We start from the raw sequence: 26,196 nt of genomic DNA, 5'->3' as shown, positions 1-26,196 counted from the left end.
TGTATTTGGATTAAAAATTTGCCAAATAGAAAGTTATTTCAAAATGTTGTGCAAATACCTTTACAAAAATCTGTAATTATCGATTGCCAATCAAACACCAAAAGACCAATCGGCTTTTTGACGTTGCCAGACCGTTGAGAATTTTGGCGCCCATTTTGAAGAGTGATTTAACGATTGAACTTTTAACATGCATAAACAGATTTATTGTGATGTACAATTAAATATATCGCATACAATTTTGTAACAATTTGACTACAATGCGTATAGACTTATAACATTTAAGTGTTTCGGCTGTCTTCAACACTACAGTTCTCACTTTTAAAATAAAGTACACATTTCATTTTTTGTTTGTGGTTGTGTGTTGGTCCCTCTTTTCATGAAAAAAGAGTGCGCTGCATTCTAATTAAACTACTTGTTCAATACAAATATATATATATATGTATATGTAGGTACATGCTATAGTGGTCACATCTATACGGGTTTATAGATTTTATTTTTAATAGAGTTAAATGCATAGAATACACACGTAATGCAAAGACAATAAAGTAATTCATTAATTTCGCTTCGTTTCCATTCGTTTTTGCCAACACATGTGGCAATTAGTGTGACACTGACATTAAAAAAGGAAACTATAAAAATGGACGTAAAGTTCGCAATGCCACGAGTACACGAGTACGATGTAAATTGGATATATAGCAGCCCTTCGTACATAGCAAGTGTGAGTCTGTGTTTGTCAGGGTGAATGTCTGCTTACACGAGTATGACTAGGTGATTGTGCGTATTTGTGCATGGTCCATTTCAAATTGCGAGATTCATTTTCACTTTGCACGCATCTACACTAAAATGTTCCTTCAAGGAAAGTGCTAAAGACGTATCCCCTGCCATGCTAGGTTCTTGTATTGTTGGCCTTGGGTGCTCAACTAATCTGCAACGCTTTTACATTATACACATTATACATAATATTCTTATTGCTGTCATTAAAGTTATTTTCTCTTTTTGTGGGTACTCAGTTTTATGTTAAATTTACTTCTTTATCGGGTAATTAGTAAAGTTCTTCATGTTGACATTTAGTCCTTATACTGCTTTTTTACATCTTAGATTTTCAACAAAAAGTTTAACAACATTCGGTTAATATGCATTTTTAAAATTTTAAAACTTAAATTCAATTGACGAGAAAATCTACGTATTTGAATAAGAATTGTAAATTTGTTGCTCGCCAACAGATTGGCAACTGAATGAAAGTATTTCTGAAGAATACTTCATCTATTGAATTCTGTAGTATATAAAGATTAATTGTGTTTACCTTAAGTTATTGTGGCTATGCTTGAACTGTTCTGTTCCCGTAATTCAATTGGATTCCGATGGCAGACAATTGATGAGACTTCATGATGCCCTACCAATTTGTCAGCCGATAATTTTTGGATGAGCAAACTTTGCCATTAATCAGTTGTTTAATTTTTAAAAGCATGCGACAGGATAACGCCTACATACTGCCTCATGTGTGTTTTCGGCTCTTCATCCAGCTTTCTGTTGTTTTTTCGTGTTGTCTGCTTTTAGGAACACAAACCTGTTTTAGGCCCGTTAAATATATATTGTGGTGTATGTGTGTGTGTATGCTCGAGAATGTATGTGTGTGTGCACGATTCTACATAATATGTTAGGTTGCTAAGCTGATTAACATTTAGTCCGTTCTCGGATGCTGTTCGAGTGTGTTTGTGTTTACATTGGAATGTGAGCTCTTCCACTTGTGTGGAATACATTTATTTTCTATAGAAATTTAGGCGAGGTGCCTAACCTTTTTTTTTTTTTGGTTTTGCCTTTTTGGATAGTGTGTTTTGCGGTCAAAGTACAAATCTTTAATGCAGGCATTGCCACTAATTTCATGTCAAGTTGATTTGACCATTGAATTCCCGTTGGTACACCTCGTTTTATTTTCAGACAATTGTTATGCGACGGTTTTTATTGTTTTCGTTTTCTTTTTGCCTTTTTCCCTTTTGTTCGTGTGCATTGCAACCAGTTTCCGTTACTGTTTTTATTATTATAGCCTCGAGCAACCGAAAAATTGAGAAAAAGAGAAAAGTCACAAACTTTGTTCGTTTGTCTCTCACTGTCCCTGTGTTTGTGGGTCTGTTTGAATGTGGGGTGTCCTTTGGCTGGTTAAATGCTCCCATGATGTCAATACTTGAAATTGACAGCAGCATCAGGAATATCGACAGCCGGCAATCCGCATTATAACTTGCAACTTGAAGGTCCACGCTGGATAATACATATGTATAAAACACATCAGTTTTGCATTTCAATTAGCGAATAAAATTAAATTCACTCCAATCTTTTTTTCTTTGCCAAATTAATTTAAATTGAAACTTAAGTGTCGTTTGAATGCCAATGCATAAAATATGAATTTTAATCGAATGCCAAATATTCAATTTTCTTTTTTCGATCCACTGTGCATCATAAGCCACAATTACGTACTCCTGTGGGTATTTATTCCATTTTTGACGAGCTTCCTTAGACGTACTCGAAATCGAACTAAATCCAATAAGGATTCGCGTGCAGCGCACATAGCACATGGATAAGAATACGAATAACGTTTAAAAATCGCAAAATTGCACTATTTTACATCTATATGTATACGTATATATATGTGTGTGTGTGTGAGTACTTGTGTTTGTGTGTATGTGTTTAGTGTAAGCTGCAGGCAAATACTTATGGCTGCCAGCATGAAAACAAACCAGCTCCTCTTGCCCCTTCGCCCATTCTGGCCAACTAAATCGTCAACGTCAACATTGTTGCAGTCGCCGCGTTGTTGACATTTGACCTTGCAATGTTGCCACGCCACTTTTTCTACTTTTTCGGTGACTTTGTGTGTGTGTCAGTGTGTTTGTAGTTTTTGTACTATACTAAATTGAAGTGGGAACCCGTTAGGCGTTGATAAAATATTCACGCTTCTTGTGACATTTCTCATACGCAATGTAGCACAGGGCAATTGTAATGAGTACCAAAATCGTAATGCCCATTATAATGCTGACCAATATAATCTCGTCGTTGATGCTTTTGTAGGAGTGACCTGCGAAACAGAGAGAAAAGATAAGGAGAAAATGTTTTAGAAGTGCCATTGACAAATTGACTATAATTTCCTTCGCCCTTTCTAGAAGAGAGGGCTGCCAGGGGAATGTCGTCTGACCACAGCTGATGGCAGAGATTCTCTTTGGGATGTGTTTCTATTTCATGTTTTTTGTCAATACGAATTTCGGTTTGTTAAGTCTCATGCATATTCAAGTTGCTCGTTCCGACAAAAGCGTCATCAAAATGTACATATCCTGACAAATGTATTGTTATAAATATAAAAAATAGATGTGTATACACACACTCATACACTCTTTTACATACAAACAATAAAGGACCATCAACAACAATAAAATGCGAACATGACTCAAACATAAAAAACAGGAATATAAAAAAATAAATTACATTGGAATACGCATTTTGCTTTTATTGTAACAGATGTATCAAAGTTTAACGATTCCAATATTTATGATTACGATTATTTTCATTTTGAATAAAATTACAGCAGGTTAATGGATGAAATAATTTACCTTCTTCGAAGTGATTTATATAATCAAATTAAAGACCTAATTCTATTGTTTTGTGCGAGTCCATGATTTTAATTATCTGCTTTGATGGTAAGCATGCATATTATTCTGTAGTCCTTAACACTTAGCATATAATTGCGGTAGAAGCCTTTGGCAGAGTTCTGGATACCGTCTAGAGTATTTTGCTTTCAATTTATTTCATCTTTAAAGGCGGCTTGCCTTCGATTTCAATTTACCGATGGCGATTGTTGTTTTGTTTTGCCTTTATCGTGTTAATTGATTAGGAAAATAATCAATAGTAGAAAACCAAATATGCTTGTAGTTATTTTTAGCAGAAATTGCTTTTGTCAGAAAATTGACTAATTGAAATGCAAAGTTAAAGGCGGCGTTGAGAAAGCCAACAAAATAGTTATGCGTCAATAATGTTTTAAAAGTATTGGCAAGTTGTCACTTCGTAAAACTACACAAATATAAATTTAAATGAAACTTTTTTAAGAATTTACGTTTTTAAAATGGGCGAGTAAGTAGATCTAGTTTTAAACATAAACTTTGTCAAACCTTATCTTATTCATTGTCCATAGTGAAGGAAAGATTCCACCAGGCAAAAGCCTAAAGACATGTTGTGGCTTTCATTGGAAGGGTAAAGCTACGGTTTTAATACCGTTGGTAACTTTACCCATTTTAATCTATGGCTTTATGAAGAAATCACCAGTAAGAATATCAATATAATTAAGGTTTAACTAAATTTGTATTAATTGTATTTAAATAGGAGTACAAATGCATGTATCTCGTTGTTAATATGGCTATGTATTGGATAACAGAATGTATTCCCCTCTACTTAACATCCGTGTTTCCTATTGTATTTCTCCCACTTCTGGGCATTTTGGTAAGTCAACTCTTTAGATTTACTATTCTCCTGATCGAAGTCTAAATTAAAGCTGTTCATTTAAAGAGCTCGGAGCTCGTTTGCAGTTTGTACTTTACAGATACGTTGGTAATGTTTCTGGGTGGACTTATTATGGCGCTGGCCATTGAATACTGCAATCTGCATCAACGCATTGCTTTGGGTACGATTCTAATTGTAGGATGCAGTCCCCGACGGTGAAATTACACTCTGTATATGTAGATATATTTGTATTACAATAATCATTCCATCAGCTTGCACTTTGGCTTGGTGATGGTCACGTGCTTTATATCGCTTTGGATTTCAAATTCGGCTGCCACAGCAATGATGTGTCCCATAGTAAAGGCTGTTCTCAATGAAATGGAAGGCGTAAGTTTAATCCACATCTTATGTTACTTAGAAATGCTTACAGTTTTTCATCTAATGGCAGCAAAAAATTTTTGCCGTTTACATGACCCAAGAGGAAGAACCAGTTGAGGAGGGCGAGTAAGTAATTTGCGAGTTTTTTAACCGTATTATTAACATGACCTTTAACTGTAATTAATCAGAAAACCTCATCCTTCAATTATATCGATGGCATTCTATTTTGGCGTCGCTTATGCTGCTACAATCGGTGGCTGCGGCACACTCATTGGCACCGGCACAAATCTAACATTTAAGGGATTATACGAAACGTAAGATATTATAATGTTACACGTTATCGTGGCGAGTTAATGCATTTTCATATCTTTCAGACGCTTTCCAAATTCAAAGGAAAAAGTCAATTTTCCCATTTTCATGGCTTATTCGATTCCCATTGTGGTGATAGTCAACATTTTTTTACTCTACTTTTCCCTTCAACTAACCCACATGGGTTTTCTGAGACCAAATAGCAAGATCGGAGCTGAGGTGAAGAGTGGAACTGCAAATAAGGACTTAGTTAAGGCCGTTGTCATTCAGCGTTACAAGGAATTAGGGGCATGGACTTGCCACGAAATTCAAGTTGCAGTTATGTTTGTACTGATGGTTCTATTACTGTTTACTCGGAGTCCAGGGTTCACTCAGGGATGGGGTGATTTTCTTAATGCCAAGTGAGCACGTTTTTTTATATGTAACTTCACGATTTGATCCATTTGTATTATCTTGTTACTTTATAGAGCTGTCGGCAGCTCCGCTCCAGTATTTCTACCAGTTGTTCTACTGTTTGCAATGCCCACTCAATACACATTTTTAAAGTATTGCTGTGGCTCTGGTAAGCTGAGCAATCGTTTTGCAAAACTTAATTTTATCTTAGCACTATCATCAGCTCCATTCACTGGTCGTACCATGGATGCTTGCATCTCCTGGGTGTTCATACACAAGCATACCCCATGGGGTCTATGTTTTTTACTGGGTAAGCAATCATTCAAACCGAAACTCTGTTCACACTTTTATTTTGAAATTGTCTTCTAATTTTAGGAGGTGGCTTCGCCATCGCTGAGGGTAGCAAGGTCAGTGGAATGGCCAAAATGTTGGGTGACTCCTTGTCTTTTGTATCCGCCTTACCAGACTTTATGGTGGTCGGACTTACACTGGTCGTTAGTCTAGTGTGCACAGCTTTCAGCTCCAATGTCGCCATCTGCAACATTCTCATACCCATCTTCTGTGAAATGGTAAGCATATTACCCCGTCCCTATGCTCCCTCTTTTATGAGTCAATTACTTCCGCAGGCACTCGCTATTAAGATGCATCCTTTGCTCCTTACATTGCCATCCATGTTGGCCATTAGCATGGCCTACCATCTGCCGGTCAGCACACCTCCGAATGCTATTATTTGTGGATATGCCGGCATAAAGACGAAATATTTGGTAAGTACTTCATATACATAGCTGCTCATTAGCAGGTGTTTTCCGTCTCGCTAATGTGATCACTTCTTTAGGCGCTTGCTGGCATACTTCCGACTGTATGGGCTCTAGTTTGCCTTTGGCTTAATGCCATGACTTGGGGATTGGTTATATATCCAGAAACCAAGAAATTCCCCTCGTGGGCCGATGAGGAATAAATTGTTTAACAGTATATCAAAATTCTATGTTTACAAAATATATTATAAATAAAGTGTTCAGATTTGTTTGGTAATAACGTGTCAATCGCTTTGAAGTTGTTTCATGATTTCATCGGATCCTTAAATATGTAGCAAAGCTTTTACCTATTTTCTTATGTACATATGTTAAATACTTACACAGCTTTGCTTTGTAAATAGCATGCTTATTATGCAGTTCATTTGGTCAGATGTTTGCTCTTTGGGTAATTTAACACGTAATCGATGAGACGTTTGACTCAAGAGCACATCTGGCAAATTAAAATCATGTTTACAGCAGCCGAAGCGTCGCCGTATTGTTTGCAAGTCAACGCCGAGGGATTCGTTAATTAGACGGATTGAATTACGTTGTTAACTTGAACTCGAGTCGCCTTTTAACGTTCTTATGGCTTATTGCTATCCGGCCTAATAAATTAAAAGCAAATGGCATGACGTTGCTGCTGTGTAGAATATCTTTATTATTTAATGTATGTTAAGGTATGTTCATTAAATTTTTCAATTGAAAGCATATTTAAGAATACTTTTAAAGTAAAATGTAGAGATTTTTTAGTTATACCATTCCTAAAAGTATGCCACTTTTTTTTATACTTCTTCGATATTTGTGCGTAACTTTTCATTTACCATTTAATTTATTCAGCATGTCCTTTCGTTTTTTTTTGAGACCATTTATTTTTAGACAAGTATAAAAGGGTCTATATAATTCTCGAAACATAAGAGTGTGGATCGAGAAGACTGAAATGTAATGCTTGTTCTTATTCGTTATGAACACTTTGATCGTGGGAATTATCATATGATTAAATGGGTTGCCTTAATGTACCGACTCCTTTTAGAATTTTAATTACTTTTTGTAAATTCATAAAATCTATTAAGTTCAATTTATTAACTCAGCCTCGTTTATTAAAATATCATTTATCTGGTCGTCATAAATACAGATATATAAATAAATTGAACTCAATATATAAATAAAAGCCTAGCAAGTAAAGGGTCTTTCATAGTCATAGCATGCCAGTAGCTTTGTTACTTTTTTTTTGTAAAACATTCACAACGTTATGGAAAAAGCCTAATAAGAAAGTTAAACTTTGCCAAACTATGTGAAAACGAAGACCTTAAATAAAAGACTAAAAAGAACAAGTAAAGAATGTTGTAATCGAGTGTCCTCCACAATGGGACGCGCAGAACTCAGTACTTCGCAACGAGCATGGAAATTCACACTGCTTAGTAAGAAAACAAAAGACGCTCGTAACATCTAGTATCTTTAGATACTATTGTAAAACAGTACAAGTTGCAGCACAAATGCTTTAATGGCGACAATCTTGTTGTCAACAACACATTAATCCTCTCGTACTTTATGGTTGTGTTTGGCAAATATGAATGAGCGGAAGAGAGAAGAAAAAATTAAAGTTCAAGTACTCTACTTGCTGTGCCAAACAAGTGCAATTATAATTAAAAAATCGTCCATTCCATTTCACTTTTTTTTTCATATTCATGTGCGCTTTTAAAGTCGTAGCCTTGAGACACTTATAGTAAGGTTAAGTCTACCGTTTTTTATGTTGTCATTTCTGAATGTGAAATAATTTATTATGTGTCCAAAAAGTTGAACTGTCAAAACGAAAATCACAAAGTTGAGAAATCTATGCATAGTTTTTTACCACGCGGTATGCTATTTGCAAAAGCAAATACTCATATATTTATTGCAAATCACAAAATTCATCGCAAATATTGAAATCTAAATTAGAATTGTCATGCGAGAATTCTGACAAACACAGTGTGAATTATTTAGATTTACGAGCACAAGTAAGCGACCGTCGGATAAGGCAATTGGGGACGAGGGATGTTGGAATGGCGCCATTTTGTGTACAAAATATACATACATATTTTTAGGGCACGTGGCAGAGATTGCATGTATTAAATTTCGTTTATTGTTTTCCCAATAATAGAGTCAATAAAGCTATTTGTATTATTATTATTATTATAATATATGTGGGCTAAGTGGGCTATATCTACCATAATAATAAGTTCCCTCCCAACTTGCTTATATTAAAGTCAACTTGCGTCTCACTCTCTCGATGTTTGTCTGTCTGTCGACTGTCTGTCTGCTGAAGTCTCAAATGGTTTGTGGCGAGTATTAAAGAATTTCATAGAAATTACTGCGTGTTTTGCTTTGATTGAAGCAACACACAAGGATATACTTATGTATATGAATATATATAGTTAGTATATATTTATATATATATATGTAACGGTACATTATGTACAGTAATGCATATATATAACATTCGAGTTAAGCGGGACTACTTCATGAGTACAAAGATATACGTATATTCGAAAACGATATAGCAAACGCTTCAGCTACGTTGACAAAACACATTTTCCTCCGTCTGCCGGTTACCTTTAAGCCAGGACAAAGCTTTAATTTCAATTTACTTCTCGAAGCTGTTGTGCTACGATGCGTTGCCTTGGCTTTAGCATGGGAGGTGTAAAAGGAAATTGTCAATTACGCAACTTCAAAGCGTGGTTGGTTTCAGTATCAGATATGCTTGGGGGCATTTTCACACAATCGGAGATTTCCTTCCAAAAGATTTCCGGAACTTAATGACAAAAAATTTTGAATAAGTCTGGCAAGAACACTCAGTTTTCAGCTATATCATATTTAATTTCGATATTCCGAATTTATTAAGTAACCCAACATTTTGTCGAGTTAATAAATTCAAGCAAATATGAATATCACACAATTTCCGTATGGTGTAAATTTGGAGTGTATTTAACTTATCTACTTTCTCGATAATGGCCGAGTATGTATAATTGAAAAGCTTTTGCAATAAACTATAATCAATTTGTTCAACTCTGTTGGTAAAGTGATGAGAAATTATCCCCCGCGGAATCTATGCGTTCTTGCTGTAAATTTCATTGGAGAGGGAAACTTACAGTTCTTGTGCCATTGATAACGCTGCCGATTTTAATATTTGGATTTCGGAATAACCGACCTGTGAGTAGGCAATATTATTATGCAATATACAATATATGAAAAAAGCATTATATTAAATAGGAATTAAAATGCATTTATTTGATTGTTAACATGGCCATCTTTTGGATAACGGAATGTGTGCCTCTATATATAACATCCCTATTTCCAATCATTTTTTTGCCTTTGTTTGGAATTTTGGTGCGTTCAGGAAATTGTGTAAACTAATCGACATATTGAAATATTTGGCATTTTCTAGTCATCCGAAACTACTTGCAGCTTATTTTTCACAAACGCTTTGGTGATGTTTGTTGGTGGACTTATTCTGGCCTTAGCCATCGAATATTCTAATTTGCACCACCGTATTGCATTGGGCACCATCTTATTGGTTGGCTGTAGTCCGCGACGGTAAATATTGAATGCTTAAACTAATCCTTAAAGGTACACTTGTTTTATACCTGCTATTCATAGGGTAAAAGGGTAAAATAATTTAATTATACAGGAAATGAATGTATTTTAGCGTCTAAAGCCGAGATTATATAGCCATATAAATATGTCCATTTGTCTGTACAAAAACCTACATCGCAGACTATATTTATTTTGACTTCACTTTTTTATTTTACATGCACGTCACGTTTGATTTAGATTTTTTACAACGCCTAAAGCCATACAACTAATAAAAGCTGCAGTATTTATGATTTCTGAACATTGATTGCAATCAGCTAGAAAGAAGTTGTTTAAAAAGAATAGTCAATATATAAAATTTTAAGTATGTATATATTTTCAGTATATTAATTCAGTATATTTTAGAAGTACTACCGACTGGTTTGCTTTTATTAAAAAAGGTAGCAGGTATCTCACAGTCGAGCACACTCGACTGTAGCTTTCTTACATGTTTTGTTCTCTATTAGGTTGCTCTTCGGTCTGACTGTGGTCACATGTTTTTTATCAATGTGGATGTCGAACTCGGCATGTACTGCAATGATGTGCCCTATTGTTAAAGCCATATTAAACGAAATGGAAGCTGTGAGTGATACCATACTTCTTTTGTCATTATTTTGCTTTTGCTTCAATTATTTGTTTACCTTGTGAACTTTATAGCAAAACATTTTTACAATATACATGACACAAGAAGAAGAACCAGTTGAGGAAGGCGAGTGAGTACCTTTAAGAGTAGTTAATGCACATGATAGTATTTAAATTGATGCCAGGCAACGTCATCCTTCAAAAATCGCGATGGCATTTTATTTTAGCACTGCATACGCTTCTTCAATTGGTGGCATTGGTACCATTATTGGAACGGGAACAAATCTGACCTTTAAGGGTATATATGAAACGTAAGTTAATTTGTGTGTTCGACAATCCGGCAGAATTATTACAAAGTTTTGGTTTGCAGCCGTTTTCCAGATGCTAAAGAGAAAATAAATTTTCCCATATTCATGGCATATACAATCCCAATTGCGGTGGTTGCTAACATTCTGTTGCTATATCTATCAATTCAATTAACTCACATGGCTCTATTTCGACCAAATAGCAAAACTGGCCAAGAAATTAAAAGCGCAACTTCCAATAAAGATATACTTTATGGTGTTATTAAAGACAACTATAAGGCACTGGGAAGGATGTCTTGTCATGAAATTCAGGTTGCATCCGTATTCACATTAATGGTTCTCTTGCTTTTCACAGGCAATCCTGGGTTTATGATGGGATGGTCCGATGCACTTCATCTCGAGTAATTAGATTTTTCATTATTTATTTTTTCACATATATATATTCTCGGCGCACTGGTAATTTGGTTGTTTTAGATTAAAAAAATCTTGATACTAAGCCATTATTATCCTAATGGTATTATAACTTTGTGCCTCCATCATTTATTTAATAGGTAGAAAAAGTCATCTCTGACCCCTTAATCTCAAAAGACTATAAAGAGCCTAAAAATAAACTTTAACTAGTGTTTTATAATTTATATTTTCAGCGATGTAAAAAGCTCATCTATCGTATTTTTAGCCGTTGTAATTTTGTTTGCCCTTCCCACTCAGTACACGTTCTTTAAGTATTGTTGTGGTTCAGGTAAGTTTAATAATCGGGATTTCAATTATATATTCATCTCGAGACTCTAGCTCCATTCACTGGCCGTGCTATGGATGCGTGCCTCTCATGGACGTTTATTCACAATAATATGCCTTGGGGACTCTGTTTCTTGATTGGTAAGTTTTAATTGAAATTGTTTTAACTTCTTTAAATTCCAATTGGATTTTTATAGGTGGTGGCTTTGCTCTTGCAGAAGGAAGTAAGGTCAGTGGCATGGCCAAAATGTTGGGCCAGTCGATGGCATTCATTGAATCAACTCCAAGAGACGTGGTGATAGGAGTGACAATTGTGATAGCAATTGCTTGTACCACCTTTAGCTCCAACATGGCTGTTTGTAACATACTGACACCCGTCTTCTGTGAAATGGTATTCTTATCTCAAATCCGAAAAAGAAAACTTATTAAAACGCCCTCACACACCAGGCATTAGCCGTTAAGATCCATCCATTGCTTCTGACCTTACCATCCACGCTAGCCATGAGCTTTGCCTATCTTCTGCCCGTTAGCACACCTCCCAATGCTATTGTCTGTGGTTATGCCAATATCAAAACAAAATATATGGCAAGTACTAACGCCTTATATTATTATAATATGAAAACGTGGTTCTTCTCCAGGCGGTGGCCGGAATATTGCCTACTCTTTTGGGCATTGTTCTTCTATGGATCAATGCTGTGACTTGGGGTGCTGTCATATTTCCCGACACTAAGGATTTTCCAGATTGGGCAAATGAAGCGAGACTATTTTAAAAAGTTTCTTATTTACGCACATTATACCAGCAATGCAATTGCAATGTTTGTATCATTATCATGACAAGTGTAATAAATTGCTCTTCGAAATTTAGATAAAAAAACAGAAGATCAAATATTATGTTATATAATGGGTATGTTAAGTAAGTAGAGGGAATGTGTGCTAAGAAGAACTTTCCACACTACAAATCATAATCAACAAGTAAGAAAGTTACAGTCGAGTGTGCTCGACTGTGAGTTACCCGCTACCCATTTTAAGTAAAAGCAAAATATTGCGGTATTTCTTTAAAATATACCAAAAATAAAAATATGATAAAAATGTACCAAACGGTGTATTTGTTATATCGATATAGTTATAACGACATTCAAAATATACCATAGACGGCACAATATACCAGATTGTCAGCCAAAGCAATTAAGACCCCTAGTAAGTAGGCGTTTTTGCCCATGCAAAAGTATTTCTTTAATTATTTCCACAATTTTTAACTGATTTTGGTATATACAAAAATTACTATAGTAGTGATGATTCCTGAAAATTTGGTTGCGATCAGATAAAAATTGTCGAAGTTATTATTGTGCCGTCTATGGTATACTTTGAATGAGGTATTATATCGATATGCCAAATATGCCATTTGGTATATTTTTAGTATTATATTTTTATATTAAAAAAAACCGCAAAATATATTTCTTTTATTCAAAATGGGTAGCCGGTATCTCACAGTCGAGTACACTCGACTATAGCTTTCTTACTTGTTTTATTTTGAAGTTATTTTGAGAATAGTACATGTTTCGAAAATATTAGAAATCTAAGTAGTCCAATTTAAATGTAGTATACACCAAAAATATCCTGTTTTGATTCGATCATTTCGTTTATAATTTTCTTGTTTGTTTAAAATTTAAAGTTTAATTTATTTATTTATTTGTTGGTGGCTTGTGATGGGCGAGTATGTATAACTAAAAAGCTTTTACGGTGAACTATAATTAATTTATTCTAATCTGTGTGTAAAGCGATAAGAAGTTACCGCCATCAAGGAGTATGCTTTCATGCTGCAATTTCCATTGGAGAGGAAAAGTTTCAATTCTTGCACCCTTGATAACTCTGCCGATTTTAATCCATGGACTTCAGCATAATCGACCTGTGAGTAATAACCATCGGTAAATTTAGAACATAAAAAAACACTTGACTATTCAATAGGAGTTTAAATGCATTTATTTAATTGTCGTGATGGCCATATATTGGATAACAGAATGTCTACCTCTATATGTTACATCTCTATTTCCTGTAATTTTTTTGCCTCTGTTTGGAATCTTGGTGAGTTCAGAAAGTTATCTAAAGCTCAGTCTCTAAGCTAATCAACCTATTGAAATTTCTGATACTTTCTAGTCATCAGAAAGAACTTGCAGTTTGTTTTTTACAAACACTTTGGTAATGTTTATAGGTGGACTGGTTTTGGCTCTGGCTATAGAATATTCTAATTTGCACAAACGTATTGCTCTGGGTACCATTTTATTAGTTGGTTGCAGTCCTCGACGGTAAATACATATATACTATATATGCATACAATCATAAGTCGAGTATTTTTGTCATATTTAATCTATTTAGATTGCACTTTGGTCTGATTACTGTCACTAGTTTTTTATCTATGTGGATATCCAATTCAGCATGTACGGCAATGATGTGTCCTATTGTAAAGGCCATTTTAAACGAAATGGAAGCAGTGAGTGATTATTCTTAGCTGATCTTCTATTTCTGCTGCAGTTATTTGAACTTCTACTTACTTGTAGCAAAAGATTTTTACAGTATACATGACACAAGAGGAGGAGCCAGTTGAGGAAGGCGAGTGAGTACTTTCAAGATTTGTCTTTATCGTATTGCTGTTATTTGATTTGATACCAGGCCTCGTCATCCCTCCAAAATCTCGATGGCATTTTATTTTGGCACCGCATATGCTTCTTCAATTGGAGGCGTTGGTACTCTGATTGGGACGGGAACAAATCTGACATTTAAGGGCATTTATGAAACGTAAGTCAATACACAGGCTAGACAAACCCAACTGACGAATACAACTTAATATATTGCAGCCGTTTCCCCGATTCTAAAGAAGAAATCGATTTTCCGATATTCATGGCTTATGCGGTACCCATTACAGTAGTTGTTAACGTTTTGATGCTTTACATTTCCCTGCAATTAACTCACATGGCTCTATTTCGGCCAAATAGCAAGACCGGCCAGGAAGTTAAGGCTGCAACTGCAAATAAGGACTTGCTCCACGGTGTAGTCAAAGAAAATTATAAGGCGCTGGGAAAGATGACGTGTCATGAAGTTCAGGTCGCATCCGTGTTCGCATTAATGGTTGTCCTGCTCTTTACTGTAAAGCCTGGTTTTATGACTGGATGGGGCGAGGCTCTTGATCTTCAGTAATTTCATATTTTATTAATTATTTATTTCTTACTTTCTGATTAGAGAAGTTTGACTTTAAAAACATTTAATTTTAGAGCCGTTCAGAGTTCGGCTATCGTCTTTTTGTCTGTTGTGATTTTGTTTGCCCTTCCCACTCAGTACACGTTCTTTAAGTATTGTTGTGGTTCAGGTAAGTTTAATAATCGGGATTTCAATTATATATTCATCTCGAGACTCTAGCTCCATTCACTGGCCGTGCCATGGATGCCTGCCTCTCATGGACGTTTATTCACAATAATATGCCTTGGGGACTCTGTTTCTTGATTGGTAAGTTTTAATTAAAATTGTTTTAACTTCATTAAATTCCACTTTGGTTTTTTTAGGTGGTGGATTTGCTCTTGCAGAAGGAAGTAAGGTCAGTGGCATGGCCAAAATGTTGGGCGAGTCTATGTCATTCATTCAAGCGTTTCCAAGAGACGTAGTGATAGGAGTGACTATCGTAATGGGAATAGCTTGCACCGCTTTCAGCTCGAACGTGGCTGTGTGTAATATACTCACACCTGTCTTCTGTGAAATGGTAATATCAATTAAAATCTAGATGACAAAAATTTCTATAGCTCTCTATTACAGGCTTTAGCCGTTAAGATTCATCCATTGCTTCTGACTCTACCAGCAACGCTAGCCATGAGCTTTGCCTATCATCTGCCGGTCAGCACACCTCCCAATGCGATTATCAGTGGTTATAGTAATATCAAAACAAAATATATGGTAAGCAATCGCAGATCGTCAAAAATATCTCAAATAATATAGTATGAATTTTTCTTCAGGCAGTGGCTGGAATATTGCCCACTTTGTGGGGTATTATCCTGCCGTGGGTCAACGCTGTGACTTGGGGTATGGTTGTATTTCCTGAAAGCAAAAGTTTTCCTGATTGGGCAAAGGATGCGTAACTACAATCATTTTATGAAAATTATGGGTTGACCAGAATTGAATACAATATGACAATATAACTAAAATCCGAGTTAATCAATAGTTAAGGGAATCCAATAGTCGAACACTATACACTCGCTCAATCGGTTGTTGTACAATATGCTCATTTTATGCTATTAGCCAACACTGCCTCTCTCGACAGTAAGCTTACTTTCATAAGTTGTTGTCTTCTTTTTGCCACTTCGCTTGGAATTAGTCTCGCTTGGCAGGTGGTCTTTTATGGGGATTTTCGGCACAATTTGGCATTGTCAAATGTGTATATATTTCTTATTTGCAGGATCACAATACATAATTTACGCACAATTTGCGGCAATCAAAAACTATGATAAACCTCAAGAAAGGAACTAAAAACACAGTCACAGCCATCAGGCTGCAGCTTTGGCTCACAACAAAAACGGATAAGTTTAAGTAAGTGGGGCTGTCGGATGGGCGTCATTGTAGGGGCGTTCATGAGGGTATAAACTCACTTAGGGGCATTTTGAGCCAAAGGAAACAAAACTTTATGCAAACACAGCAGAAAGCCGGCTGCCAGCAGCATCTCAATGCTGGGCACTTTGGCGACCGCACAACCTTCAGTCATTCACTCAAATACGTAATGTATGCGTGCTTTGTGGACGCTTACGAGTTGGTTATATGACGCTCTGGAGTTTATTTTTATGTGTCGTCTAGTTCCGAATCTGAAAATCCATTTCCGTCTACTGGTAAATGATACCAAGTCCACAAAAGGCACATAAAGCGTACCCAAATCCCATATGCAGAGAAACACCCTGTAATATTCATGCGGACAGTCGTACACACAAACACACACAAACGTACTTATATGAACGCGAAACGCAAAGAAACTGAAATGTAATAAAAACACGTCTGGGGTAGTCTCAAAAATACAATATAAAAAATAAAGAAAAACATGTAAGGCGCTGATTACTCTGAAGCAGGCGACATCAATACTAGGAGTATCTAAACGAGAACGCGAATGACGACATGATAAAAATAAAGGTAAATGCAGAACGTAGCTAACAAGTGATTATTATGACTTATTTAAAGAACAATGCGAATAATGTCGTTTCTTTTTACAGTTCTGCAAAAGTGCGTTACGTACCACTGTAATAATTGTTATCCGAATAACCGTATTTTCCTGCTGTCCTACCGCCGCCAGCCATCTTGTATGATTGCTTTGTACCGTTGCTGCGTGTGGATAATTTAACTTCCTGATAATCTTGTTGTTGCGCCAACACGATAAAATACTTAAGGTGGTTGTTATTTATGTAGCACTGTTCGGTTGCTTCGCCGTTTCGCAGTTCGCTGAAAATGTATAAGACCAAAACATACTTCTGTCAACAAACAAAATTTAACAATCTCTCACAAAATGGGAGTCACACAGTCTCACGAGCTGAAGACTGTGTAACATGTGTGTGCTTGTGTGTGTGTTTGTGTGCGAGTTCAATTAGAAAACATAAAATCATAACACAAAATGTTAACGAACGACAAACAGCGAAAGGCGCAACGTCACGTTACGTATACGCAACGGCAGCCGTGTTTTAATTACACCATACACGCAGCGTGTGTATTACACACACACACATGAGCACACAAGCACACTCTCAATCACACACTGATTACACGCTTGTCGTGTAATTATGCATATAATTAATATGCATGTACCTACTTAATATTAACAAAATTGCTGGCACTTTGAGCGTAAAATCAGCTGAGACGAGAACAGGACATAAACAGAAAATGGACCAGCTGCCTCGGAAGCCATAGCAGCAGCAACAACAACTACAACTACAACAATAAATTCTGTTCAATTAGAGTAATTAGTGTAAGTAGGGTCGTGCGTCCACAAATTTGTGTGCTTCAAATTGTTTACCTCAAGTCTTGCGGACGGATTCAACGTGCAAGCTTATAAAGCAATTTTGTGAATTGCATTCTGACTGCACTTCATTTGAGCCGGCATTTATTCACATGCCTGCAGGGTGGCAGCTTAATGAGTGGCAGCAGCCTTTTTGCAGCCTTGCTCTGTACTTTGAAATTGCATTTCCACAATGTATTCCCCGCGCCGTGTCTCAACATATTGCTGCATATGTGCAAATCAAATGGGAGAACTGCCTCAGAAGTTGAACAGTTGCTAACCTGTCAGTATGGCATATTGACCTGACTAGCTTGTAAATGTTCTCACTTGCTTTATGCTAATCAATGCGGTAAAATGATTTCTGGCCACGCGAATGGCGTGTGAAGTGGCTTTGCTAATGAAAGTTATAAACCCCTCAATTAAATGTGGCAACTGTTAAGTTTGGAATAAGCCTCTTATTGGTTTCAAAGTTTTACAAAGTTTGTGTTGGGGTGGTATGCTGCTCAATAAATCACAACGTGAAAGTTTTGCTATGAAAATTAATTGCCACCATTACTTATTGTTAGAATGAACTGTTGAGAAACAACACACTTGCTTAGTAGAAACATCTTTAAAATTTGATTTCAGTATGCGTTGAGAGTTCTTTAAGCACCTAGCTGACCAAGCGAGCGCACTTTAAGAGGCAACCAATTTGAATTTATCGAAAAGTTTATACTCCAAACTAATTTTCAAATTTTGCACGTATTTTTCAGCAAACTCAATTATACGCACACAGAGCTAAATCTTCCTGTTGCACTTTGATGTATTTATATTGAATCGAGCGACAACAAATTTTAATAAAACTTTGTCCTCTAGCAACCAAACTATGAAGGGGATCGAAAAGCACTTGACAGCATTCCCGGGAATCTTTGAGTGTCAATATAATAACATCACAACATTCCATTCGAAACAATAAAAAATTCCTTGCAAAAACCTCTTCAAAAATGGAACAAAAAAATAGAAAAGTATTATGCTTTGAAAATGAATGTATATAGTGTTGTTCGTATATTTAATTGATACTCCAAATCATTGTTAGGGTAAAACACACGAATTGCATCCACAAACTTTGATATAAACATTAACAAAAGTTTTTAGCATGCGTGTCACATAAGATGAGTAGAATGCCAGGGCTGCGTTCTCTGACAGCTGTGCTATTTGCGGGGCCAAGGCTCGCGCTCGCGGTACACACATGATAGTCATCAGTGGGTTCAATCTGCTCCACTTAGTAGCCTTCGCCCACCAGTCCTTGGAGCCACTCAAACGACACAGCCACGACCCGGACACGAAGCAACCGCAGTTCAAATGAATGTGCGAATCTCTTGGCGGATACAAAAAAAAAAAATAAATAAAAAAGAAACGAAACGAAAACAAGAAACAAATGGTCTGCTTTGGCTATAGCATTTGTAGGTGAGAGTGTCTGAATGTCCCACCTGATGGTAATTGAGGTTGAGGTTGAGGAGTGCGTGATCTGCAGCCAGTATTACCACATGTTGAACAGGAGTAACACTCATACACTCAGGAAAAAAAAAAAATACTTGTGCTTATGAGTGTTTCCGCCAGAGATATGCCGACAGTGGTCAATGGTCTTCCACTTGCTCTCGACTTTCTTCTTCCATACAACGCCCAAGTGATGTACCGCAAAAAAGTAAAAATAAGTGAGAATGCCCTTTTTCAAGTGTGCTCGACTAAAACGTTCCACACGCTCGTCGCTTTTCATTTGTATGCGATTTTTACAGCACTAACTATAATGGCAAATAGGTATAAGTTGCTTGAACACATTTCATACAATGTCAGCATTAATTTGCGTGTGGTTCATGTGTCTGATATACCTAATTTTCCCTTCAACTTCCCTTTACAGGGTATAAAAATAGGAAAATACTAAAATTGTCGCCTCTTGTTTTGTTTCTATTGGGCATGAAGTGTGTGTGTTTGTGTGTGTGCGTGTGTTTGTATAAGAGTGAGTGTGTCAATGTATGTGTCTGTTATCTGTGTCGGTGTGGCATCAACAACATCCTTTTCCGAACCCAGCGTATCCACATCTACAGACACATCCATTTTGGATGGGCATGATGGCATTTGCGCACGAGTGGCCCATTGTCTAAATTATTTCTATGACGAAAATTTTCCATTTTCCGTTGAATTTGCGTGCTTGGTGCCCGGAACTTGTAGCAGAGAGTAACGGGCACGGGCACGGCAACGGTAACCTCCTCCAAATGCCACTGACATGCAAAAACAATGCATCAATTTGAAGACGCACGTTTCCCCTCATGTTTGTCGTCCGCAGTGATTCCTTTTGATTGCCCCAATTGTGAGTCAAGTCAGTTCCACACGGCGGCAGCCACAGCCACAGCGACAGCGACAGCCACAGTAATGGCCAACACACTTACTCCTACAATTTGTGTGAGTGTGAATATATTTGTGCAAGGTTAATTGAAGTGTTAATGGTTTCTCTGTTTATAAATCGATTTTATTTTATAGCTATTTTAATTGCCAAGTCGTAAAAAGGCAAACGAAATGAATATAATTGTGGCATAAAATTGCTTATTTATATTTATTAAAGCCTCTCTTTTGCTGTTTATCAATCCGAGTGATAGTTTTACATAATAAATCATTCAGTTGTCAACCTGCATATTCAAATATAATTAATGTTTGCGGCAAACCGTCCGGATACCTCACCTTTGACTTGCTCCTCAAACTAATCCCAACTCACAGAATCATAAGCATGATAAGCTCTTTTATAGTCCCAGACGCTCTTTGCACATCCATTTAAATATCAACGAGTATACACTATGTGTGCTAATCTGCTGTATACACATGCTTTCAACTGTCAGTTAGGATTTGTGTCAGTTTTAAGGACTAAGGTATTTATTAATTGTTCGACGGTGTAAAAGCTGTCAGTCAAAACAACAACTTAAACCCCTTTTCAGTTATTTATGCTTATGCAAAGCTTTAACAATTCACACTCAAACAACCCAACAAACTCGTAAATGTAATCGCAGCTTTAATGTATTCCATTAAATCTAAAAAGCAGATTTTAATCTCATATAATAAATGTAACTAAAACACCAAAAAGAATATTAAATGGATCTTATTTTTATATTGTGTACTTATATTGTGTATACTCTCGAAACGCATAAAGTTTAAGTAGTCACAATAAAGGGCTCTTGACCATAAAATAAAATACTTCAAGATAAAAATAGTAATCTGGTTGTAATTAATCTTCACAAATTGTACCATAGGTCAGACCAATAGATGAGCGTGAAATACGAGGTACTAATGACTGCACTTCAAAAATATTTCAAGTAATATCATTACTTTTATTAGTGTAATATTCCTATTACCATGATCATAAATTTGAGATTTCTGCAAAGTTTTGGTTCCCTTAAGGAAAATATAACCATAATCATTGTTGCATTACAAGTAATATTCAAGGTACTTGCCAATAACGCTTATCCTCATTAAAATGAAAATATTTGTATGAAATTCGAGACTCTCGCTTAAAAAACATCTGCCACCTTAATAAATTTTAAACTTTAAGCAATATCCATGTTTTAATTCTGTAAATTAAATCGAATGCCTTAGCAACAAATTTCAAAGAAATTGACAAGAAGACCAGACAATTTGTTCGAGAACTTGGCAACCTAACGTTAGGGTACTCGGTGGTGTTTCACTTTTATGGAAAATCATAAAAAACAAAAATCATTGCATTGAAATGTAATAGCTTATTCATAATATGCAAATGCTCTGCAATAAAAATAACGTTAAATGTTTAAACTTTTTCAAAGCTTTAATGGGGACGCAAAAAATTGCTGACACCAAAATATACATATATATATATAGAGACGGTATTTTTTCTCCATAGAATGTTTAAATGTAATTAAAAATAGAAAAGCATTTGTATAAAATGTATAAATAATTGTGTTTATTTTTAACAAATTAAAAAAAGTTTTTCTTTTTATGCATTATTTTTTAATATTTAAAGACTATGAAAATGATATTATCCTTTGTATTCCTACCAACTTGTCCACGGTTGTTTATTGTACTTAATACATTTTCAGACCATTTTATGTTCACAGAAATTGGGTATGCTAAATTAATTTGGAAATGTGGTAGAAAATACATAAATGCGAAGCTTTGCTTTATGAAAAAGGAGGAATCGCATACTGTAATTTATTTACCGGAAGCTTAAGCTTAAGGAACAAATAAAATAAAAAATATTTGGTCGGAAGTGATTTAAGCGACCTTAATAAACAATTGGAATCAAAGAAAATGTTGGGCTTTAGATACCCTATGCATAGCATATATAGTAGGCTTCACTGAACGATTTCGGTTTTAATGATGTCATCAAGCTATCACTCAATTGGAAAAATTTCAAGTCTAAAGCGCCGCTATTTTTGATTGGACATAAAAAATCGACGTGACGTCGCCGTTTTTCGGGCCATTTGAATGACGTTCGAATATTGAAATGGGATAAATTGTTTCGCTCCGGGCATGAACAGTCAATGCTAAGGATAAATAAAGAACTCGAGGATACATTGTATGTAGTAGCTGAATGGCCTTGCGTCGGTCTGTTTGCACAACTTTGTTTTATCCGTTTACCCGTTTTTATGGCTACAGGGTATTAAAACACCTTTAACGAGATCAAAAAAAGGCTCTTTGAATGCTTTGGGGCTTCTGGCGTTTAGCTAGCCCATCTATCTGAGCTGTCAGCTGGCAGCTGCTGGGCTTTAAGTGACTCCATAATTGATTTATACTTCCATATGGACGTTGGTCCGGACATAGTAATGGTTTCCCATGCTTCGGGGGGATAGCACTTACCCCGCTTAACCCGTCACCGCAGTTCGTGGTTTAAATTGTGTGCAGCTATTGTTGTCTGGACTCCATTAAATGCCTAATTAATGCATCAATTGAATTTAACTGCCAGCAGTTGATCAATATGGCCGCAAATCTCAGGCAGTGGAAGTCCTTTGGGTGTCTTTCCTTTGTCCTGTCCTTGCCTTTGTTTGCCGAAATCGTTGGTTAGAGGCTAAGGCATTGGCCAAGATAAACAGAAAAACAGGCGACACAAAAGCGCGCGAAATCACACACAACCAGACGCTGGGATACACATACGCACACACACTTCACGCACATACATAAATGCTACGCGAATACGACTTGAACCCGGTCCAAGCACTTTAATATGGCGCCAAATGATGCGGCATCCATCCAACGAAGTTATCGTCGTTGGGATTTCTTTGGATCTTATTGATGCGCGACCGTAGCAGCTTCGACTGTGCCATCAAACGGTATTTGTTGTACTGGCCGCCCAGCGTCAGCCGCCAGATGAATGAACCAAGAAATTGCCAAACAACTTTGCATTGTCGGTGAAAGATGTGAAAAGTTTGAGCACAGCATGGACCATAGACGCGACGGACACTAATACAGACGCACACGGCCGAAGCTTTTACTACGCGCTGAGCTTTTTTAGGGGGTGTCATTTGTCAACCCCCACGATATATAAAGCTTTTCTCCTGACGTATTTTCTATAGTCAAAGTGCTGTGTCAGTTTGCTAAAGTTTTATAAAAAGATAAATCATTAATTTTCGATAATTTATTGTAAATTTTAAGATTATACGGTTTTTCTTCTATAATATATTTATTAGGCAGAGTAAAGCATCAGGCATCCGAAATCAAAACTCATTTACAGAGTTTAGGATACTAGTTTGATTTGAAATATGATAATTTTAAAAATTATCTTACTGGTTTATTTTGTAGTCTCGCAAAATGTATAGAACTTTTAATGTCACTAAGTTATTGAACGTCTTACACAGCCGTTTAAAGTCCTTCATACTCATTTCTTATACGGACTACTTGATAGTTGCGACTTTGGATTCAAATAGTAAGCTCTGACGTCGGTTCCATTCATTTTTTTCAACACGTGATACGTAGCAATACCCTCTTTTAATATGGGCATGTGTGCGTATAAAAATTATCAGTAAATGATTTGCTAAACAAGGCAGATGATTTAATTCAATTTTAAGCACTATAGTTTCTAACAGTCGACAATGAGCCAATAGATAAGAGCTGCTGGCTCGAGCTTATTTGCTGGGTTAAGAAATGAAGTCATCATCTATTATAGACGATGTGCGGGGTTGTAAGCAAGTCCCCAGTCTGATTTAAATTCTATATATGTCCATACATATGGCATGTACGAGTTTGTACATATAAACTACTATCTACGCGAAACTTTTGAATATATTTTAGTGTACGTTTTTGTATATTATTTTTTTATTAAATATTTAAAATTAATAATTACAAAATATATGTATGTATAGTATACTCGTAATATGTTTATGCATTATGCATTGCGTTGGGGCTGATGCTGTGAAGGAGGTGGTGCAGGAAGAGGGCGTGTATTGTATTCTGCTGAAGCACAACTTAAAAATATCACACACAAATACCACGCAAGAAAAGTAACCAACAACTTAAAGAGACATCGTCTGTACTTAAGTTCTCCATCTGATTCTGATACTGCGCACTGTCAAAGGGTTAAGTTTTAGCATCTATGGACACTCCTTGTCACTGATCTTTTGGAAATCTATACAAATTCAATGTGATTAGTATATATTTGTATACATACATAGATAGTTATTGTAATTTCTCCAATCGATTACTCACTTGCATTCTGTAGACAATTATCTGTTTTCATTACGCATACATTGCGATAGGTTTTGGTTGTGCCTTTGTCGTCAGCTGCGCACAAATATTGATTCTCCTGCATATCACAATCCATGGCACACTTCACATTGGGATCGGGCAAGCTGAGGCACTGCACCAGAGTCAGAGCGTAAAGCGTTACTGTAAATAAATACAATCACATAGTCAAAATTCCCAGTTTTTTATTAAAAATATAAAGGTCAATTCTAATTTCAAATCAGTGCTTGGTAACCTGTTCATGTCATGTCATCAATATTACTATATGAAAAATACTATGGACATTATAATCAACGTCAACACCCTCAATCTGTATAGTCCATCAGTCAATCGTACGCCCATCGTTCCGACGACGCCAACACGTCTGGCTGGTCATTGGCCGGCCGGAAAGCTCTAAAATGGGTCTGATGGTTCAGTCAAAGTACTATTTGCAGTATTTTAATGAAGTTAAAGAATTATTAATCCTGATGTATACGGTTAAATGTCTAAGTTCAAATGAAATATTTAAATTTATTTTCAAAAATTATTATTGCTATCCAAGACACGAATTAAGAGTCTATCATAAATCAATCATAAAAAAATTCTTTTTAAATTGCACCAAATATTTGAAAATATATATTCAAATTTCATTTCCTGGAATCCCACTTCTATCTAAGCAATTTAAGCACACAAAACACAAATTCTAAGAATTTACATTTACTCTAATTTATAAGAGGGAAATTGATTTAACAACGCATTTCAGCAGAAATTTTAAATTATTTTTGTAGAAAAACATTATACTATACGCTAAATGTTTTTCAAATTTATTCGTTAAAAAAAAAACTAATTTATTGTCGGTGTGGTATTTAATTGGAAACTAAAATACCCAGAAAATTAGAAAACAATACGTACATGCGAGGAATACTGCAAACAGCTTCATTTTGTTGCGATGAATATAGTAATATAGTTGACTTTGTCTATAAAGATGAGTTCGCTGTGATCTATCACAGCAAAAGCTCGGTCGCACAATAATTAATCAATTAATGCGTTGTGTGAACTTTGCGGGTCATATGCAAATGCTGTTAGAAGTTGTTTGTTTTTCTCGTTGATCGAATATTACACGATTTCTTTATATACACATTTGATTAAACACTTTCGAATACATATACTCCTCTGCGTATATTCAATTGAGGCTTGTCATTCAACTTCAGACACGTGTGTAGTGTTATGTGTGTACAAGTATTTGATTAGTACTTGTATGTATAAGTTATTATTTTATTTTGTATATTTCAAATAGATTATTTAATACGCGGAAGATTCACTTGTGTGTGTTTTATTTAATATTTCTTTCGGAATTTTTGATTCGATTTTCTCTCTCTCGGCGATTCCGCACCAGCACGCGTCTAAATGCGAACTGAAACTAAAACGCCGCGCAAAGATATCCTCCAGCCAGCGGGAGAGTGAGCTGACTCTGACTCTGACTCTTGCGACGAGGCTGACTAACTGAATGACTGGCTGGGATGCTGCTGCTGTTGATGCTGCTGCTGCTGGTCGCTTGGTCGCTCGCTTACTGATTGCTGTCTGCCGGCCGCTGTTAGATACAGATAACTCAATACATGTGTGCACATGTGTGCATGTGTATGCTGCTGAGCACTGGGAACTGGGAACTGAGCAATGGGCACTGGGAATTGGGCACTGGGAACTGGGCACTGGTCACTGGCACTAGTCGCTGTTTGAATTTTCAGTTTCGAGTTTCGGATACCAATAATCAATCAAAATCACTGACTGACTTTTCGACAGACTCACTCACTGACTGACTGACTGACTGACTGACAAAATGTGCTATCGTGGCTTTGGTTTTTGGCTGCTTCTCTGTGTAGCGCACACG

The 26,196-nt window shown here is 36.2% G+C and overlaps 5 protein-coding genes across 10 annotated transcripts; 3 read left to right on the top strand and 2 right to left on the bottom strand.

Moving 5' to 3' along the window:
• Window positions 1-488: 488 nt before the first annotated feature.
• Window positions 489-22,853, bottom strand: LOC117574730 (uncharacterized). Its single transcript, XM_034258660.2, has 3 exons — window positions 22,452-22,853; window positions 16,842-17,044; window positions 489-3,067 (listed from the first exon to the last, which is right to left on the bottom strand). The coding sequence occupies exons 2-3, from the start codon at window positions 16,900-16,902 to the stop codon at window positions 2,922-2,924; spliced, it is 207 nt and encodes a 68-aa protein (XP_034114551.1). The 5' UTR covers window positions 16,903-17,044; window positions 22,452-22,853; the 3' UTR covers window positions 489-2,921.
• Window positions 3,984-6,597, top strand: LOC117574728 (protein I'm not dead yet 2-like). The gene is made up of 13 exons (XM_034258658.2): window positions 3,984-4,113; window positions 4,175-4,304; window positions 4,363-4,479; window positions 4,546-4,694; window positions 4,752-4,866; window positions 4,928-4,983; window positions 5,046-5,171; window positions 5,232-5,567; window positions 5,634-5,728; window positions 5,783-5,869; window positions 5,935-6,128; window positions 6,186-6,323; window positions 6,395-6,597. The coding sequence occupies exons 1-13, from the start codon at window positions 4,106-4,108 to the stop codon at window positions 6,515-6,517; spliced, it is 1,674 nt and encodes a 557-aa protein (XP_034114549.1). The 5' UTR covers window positions 3,984-4,105; the 3' UTR covers window positions 6,518-6,597.
• Window positions 9,179-12,443, top strand: LOC117574731 (protein I'm not dead yet 2-like). 5 transcript variants are annotated; one of them, XM_052006585.1, is made up of 13 exons: window positions 9,179-9,345; window positions 9,410-9,539; window positions 9,600-9,716; window positions 9,775-9,923; window positions 10,427-10,541; window positions 10,617-10,672; window positions 10,769-10,852; window positions 10,912-11,247; window positions 11,491-11,585; window positions 11,636-11,722; window positions 11,779-11,972; window positions 12,029-12,166; window positions 12,220-12,442. In XM_052006585.1, exons 1-13 carry the CDS (start codon window positions 9,338-9,340, stop codon window positions 12,349-12,351), a joined length of 1,641 nt encoding a protein of 546 aa, XP_051862545.1. In that variant the 5' UTR covers window positions 9,179-9,337; the 3' UTR covers window positions 12,352-12,442. The 5 variants fall into 5 exon arrangements, with proteins under 5 accessions (XP_051862545.1, XP_051862544.1, XP_051862547.1 ...); XM_052006584.1 differs by having other exon boundaries at window positions 10,727-10,852; window positions 12,220-12,441; XM_052006586.1 differs by lacking the exons at window positions 9,179-9,345; window positions 9,410-9,539 and having other exon boundaries at window positions 9,627-9,716; window positions 9,795-9,923; window positions 10,727-10,852.
• On the top strand, window positions 13,144-15,768 carry LOC117574729 (protein I'm not dead yet 2-like). Of its 2 annotated transcripts, XM_034258659.2 has the most exons (13): window positions 13,144-13,295; window positions 13,360-13,489; window positions 13,547-13,663; window positions 13,736-13,884; window positions 13,955-14,069; window positions 14,137-14,192; window positions 14,249-14,374; window positions 14,434-14,769; window positions 14,848-14,942; window positions 14,993-15,079; window positions 15,136-15,329; window positions 15,383-15,520; window positions 15,580-15,768. In XM_034258659.2, exons 1-13 carry the CDS (start codon window positions 13,288-13,290, stop codon window positions 15,700-15,702), a joined length of 1,674 nt encoding a protein of 557 aa, XP_034114550.2. In that variant the 5' UTR covers window positions 13,144-13,287; the 3' UTR covers window positions 15,703-15,768. The 2 variants fall into 2 exon arrangements, with proteins under 2 accessions (XP_034114550.2, XP_051862549.1); XM_052006589.1 differs by lacking the exons at window positions 13,144-13,295; window positions 13,360-13,489 and having other exon boundaries at window positions 13,565-13,663; window positions 13,791-13,884.
• Window positions 22,854-23,928: 1,075 nt separating the features above from the next.
• LOC117576154 (uncharacterized) lies at window positions 23,929-26,177 on the bottom strand. Its single transcript, XM_034260727.2, has 3 exons — window positions 25,221-26,177; window positions 24,294-24,473; window positions 23,929-24,213 (listed from the first exon to the last, which is right to left on the bottom strand). The coding sequence occupies exons 1-3, from the start codon at window positions 25,246-25,248 to the stop codon at window positions 24,179-24,181; spliced, it is 243 nt and encodes an 80-aa protein (XP_034116618.1). The 5' UTR covers window positions 25,249-26,177; the 3' UTR covers window positions 23,929-24,178.
• Between the last annotated feature and the right edge of the window lie 19 nt (window positions 26,178-26,196).

This window comes from Drosophila albomicans, chromosome 2R (assembly GCF_009650485.2).
Source record: "Drosophila albomicans strain 15112-1751.03 chromosome 2R, ASM965048v2, whole genome shotgun sequence".
NCBI classification, from domain to species: domain Eukaryota; kingdom Metazoa; phylum Arthropoda; class Insecta; order Diptera; family Drosophilidae; genus Drosophila; species Drosophila albomicans.
This window is presented reverse-complemented; position numbering and strand designations above follow the sequence as displayed.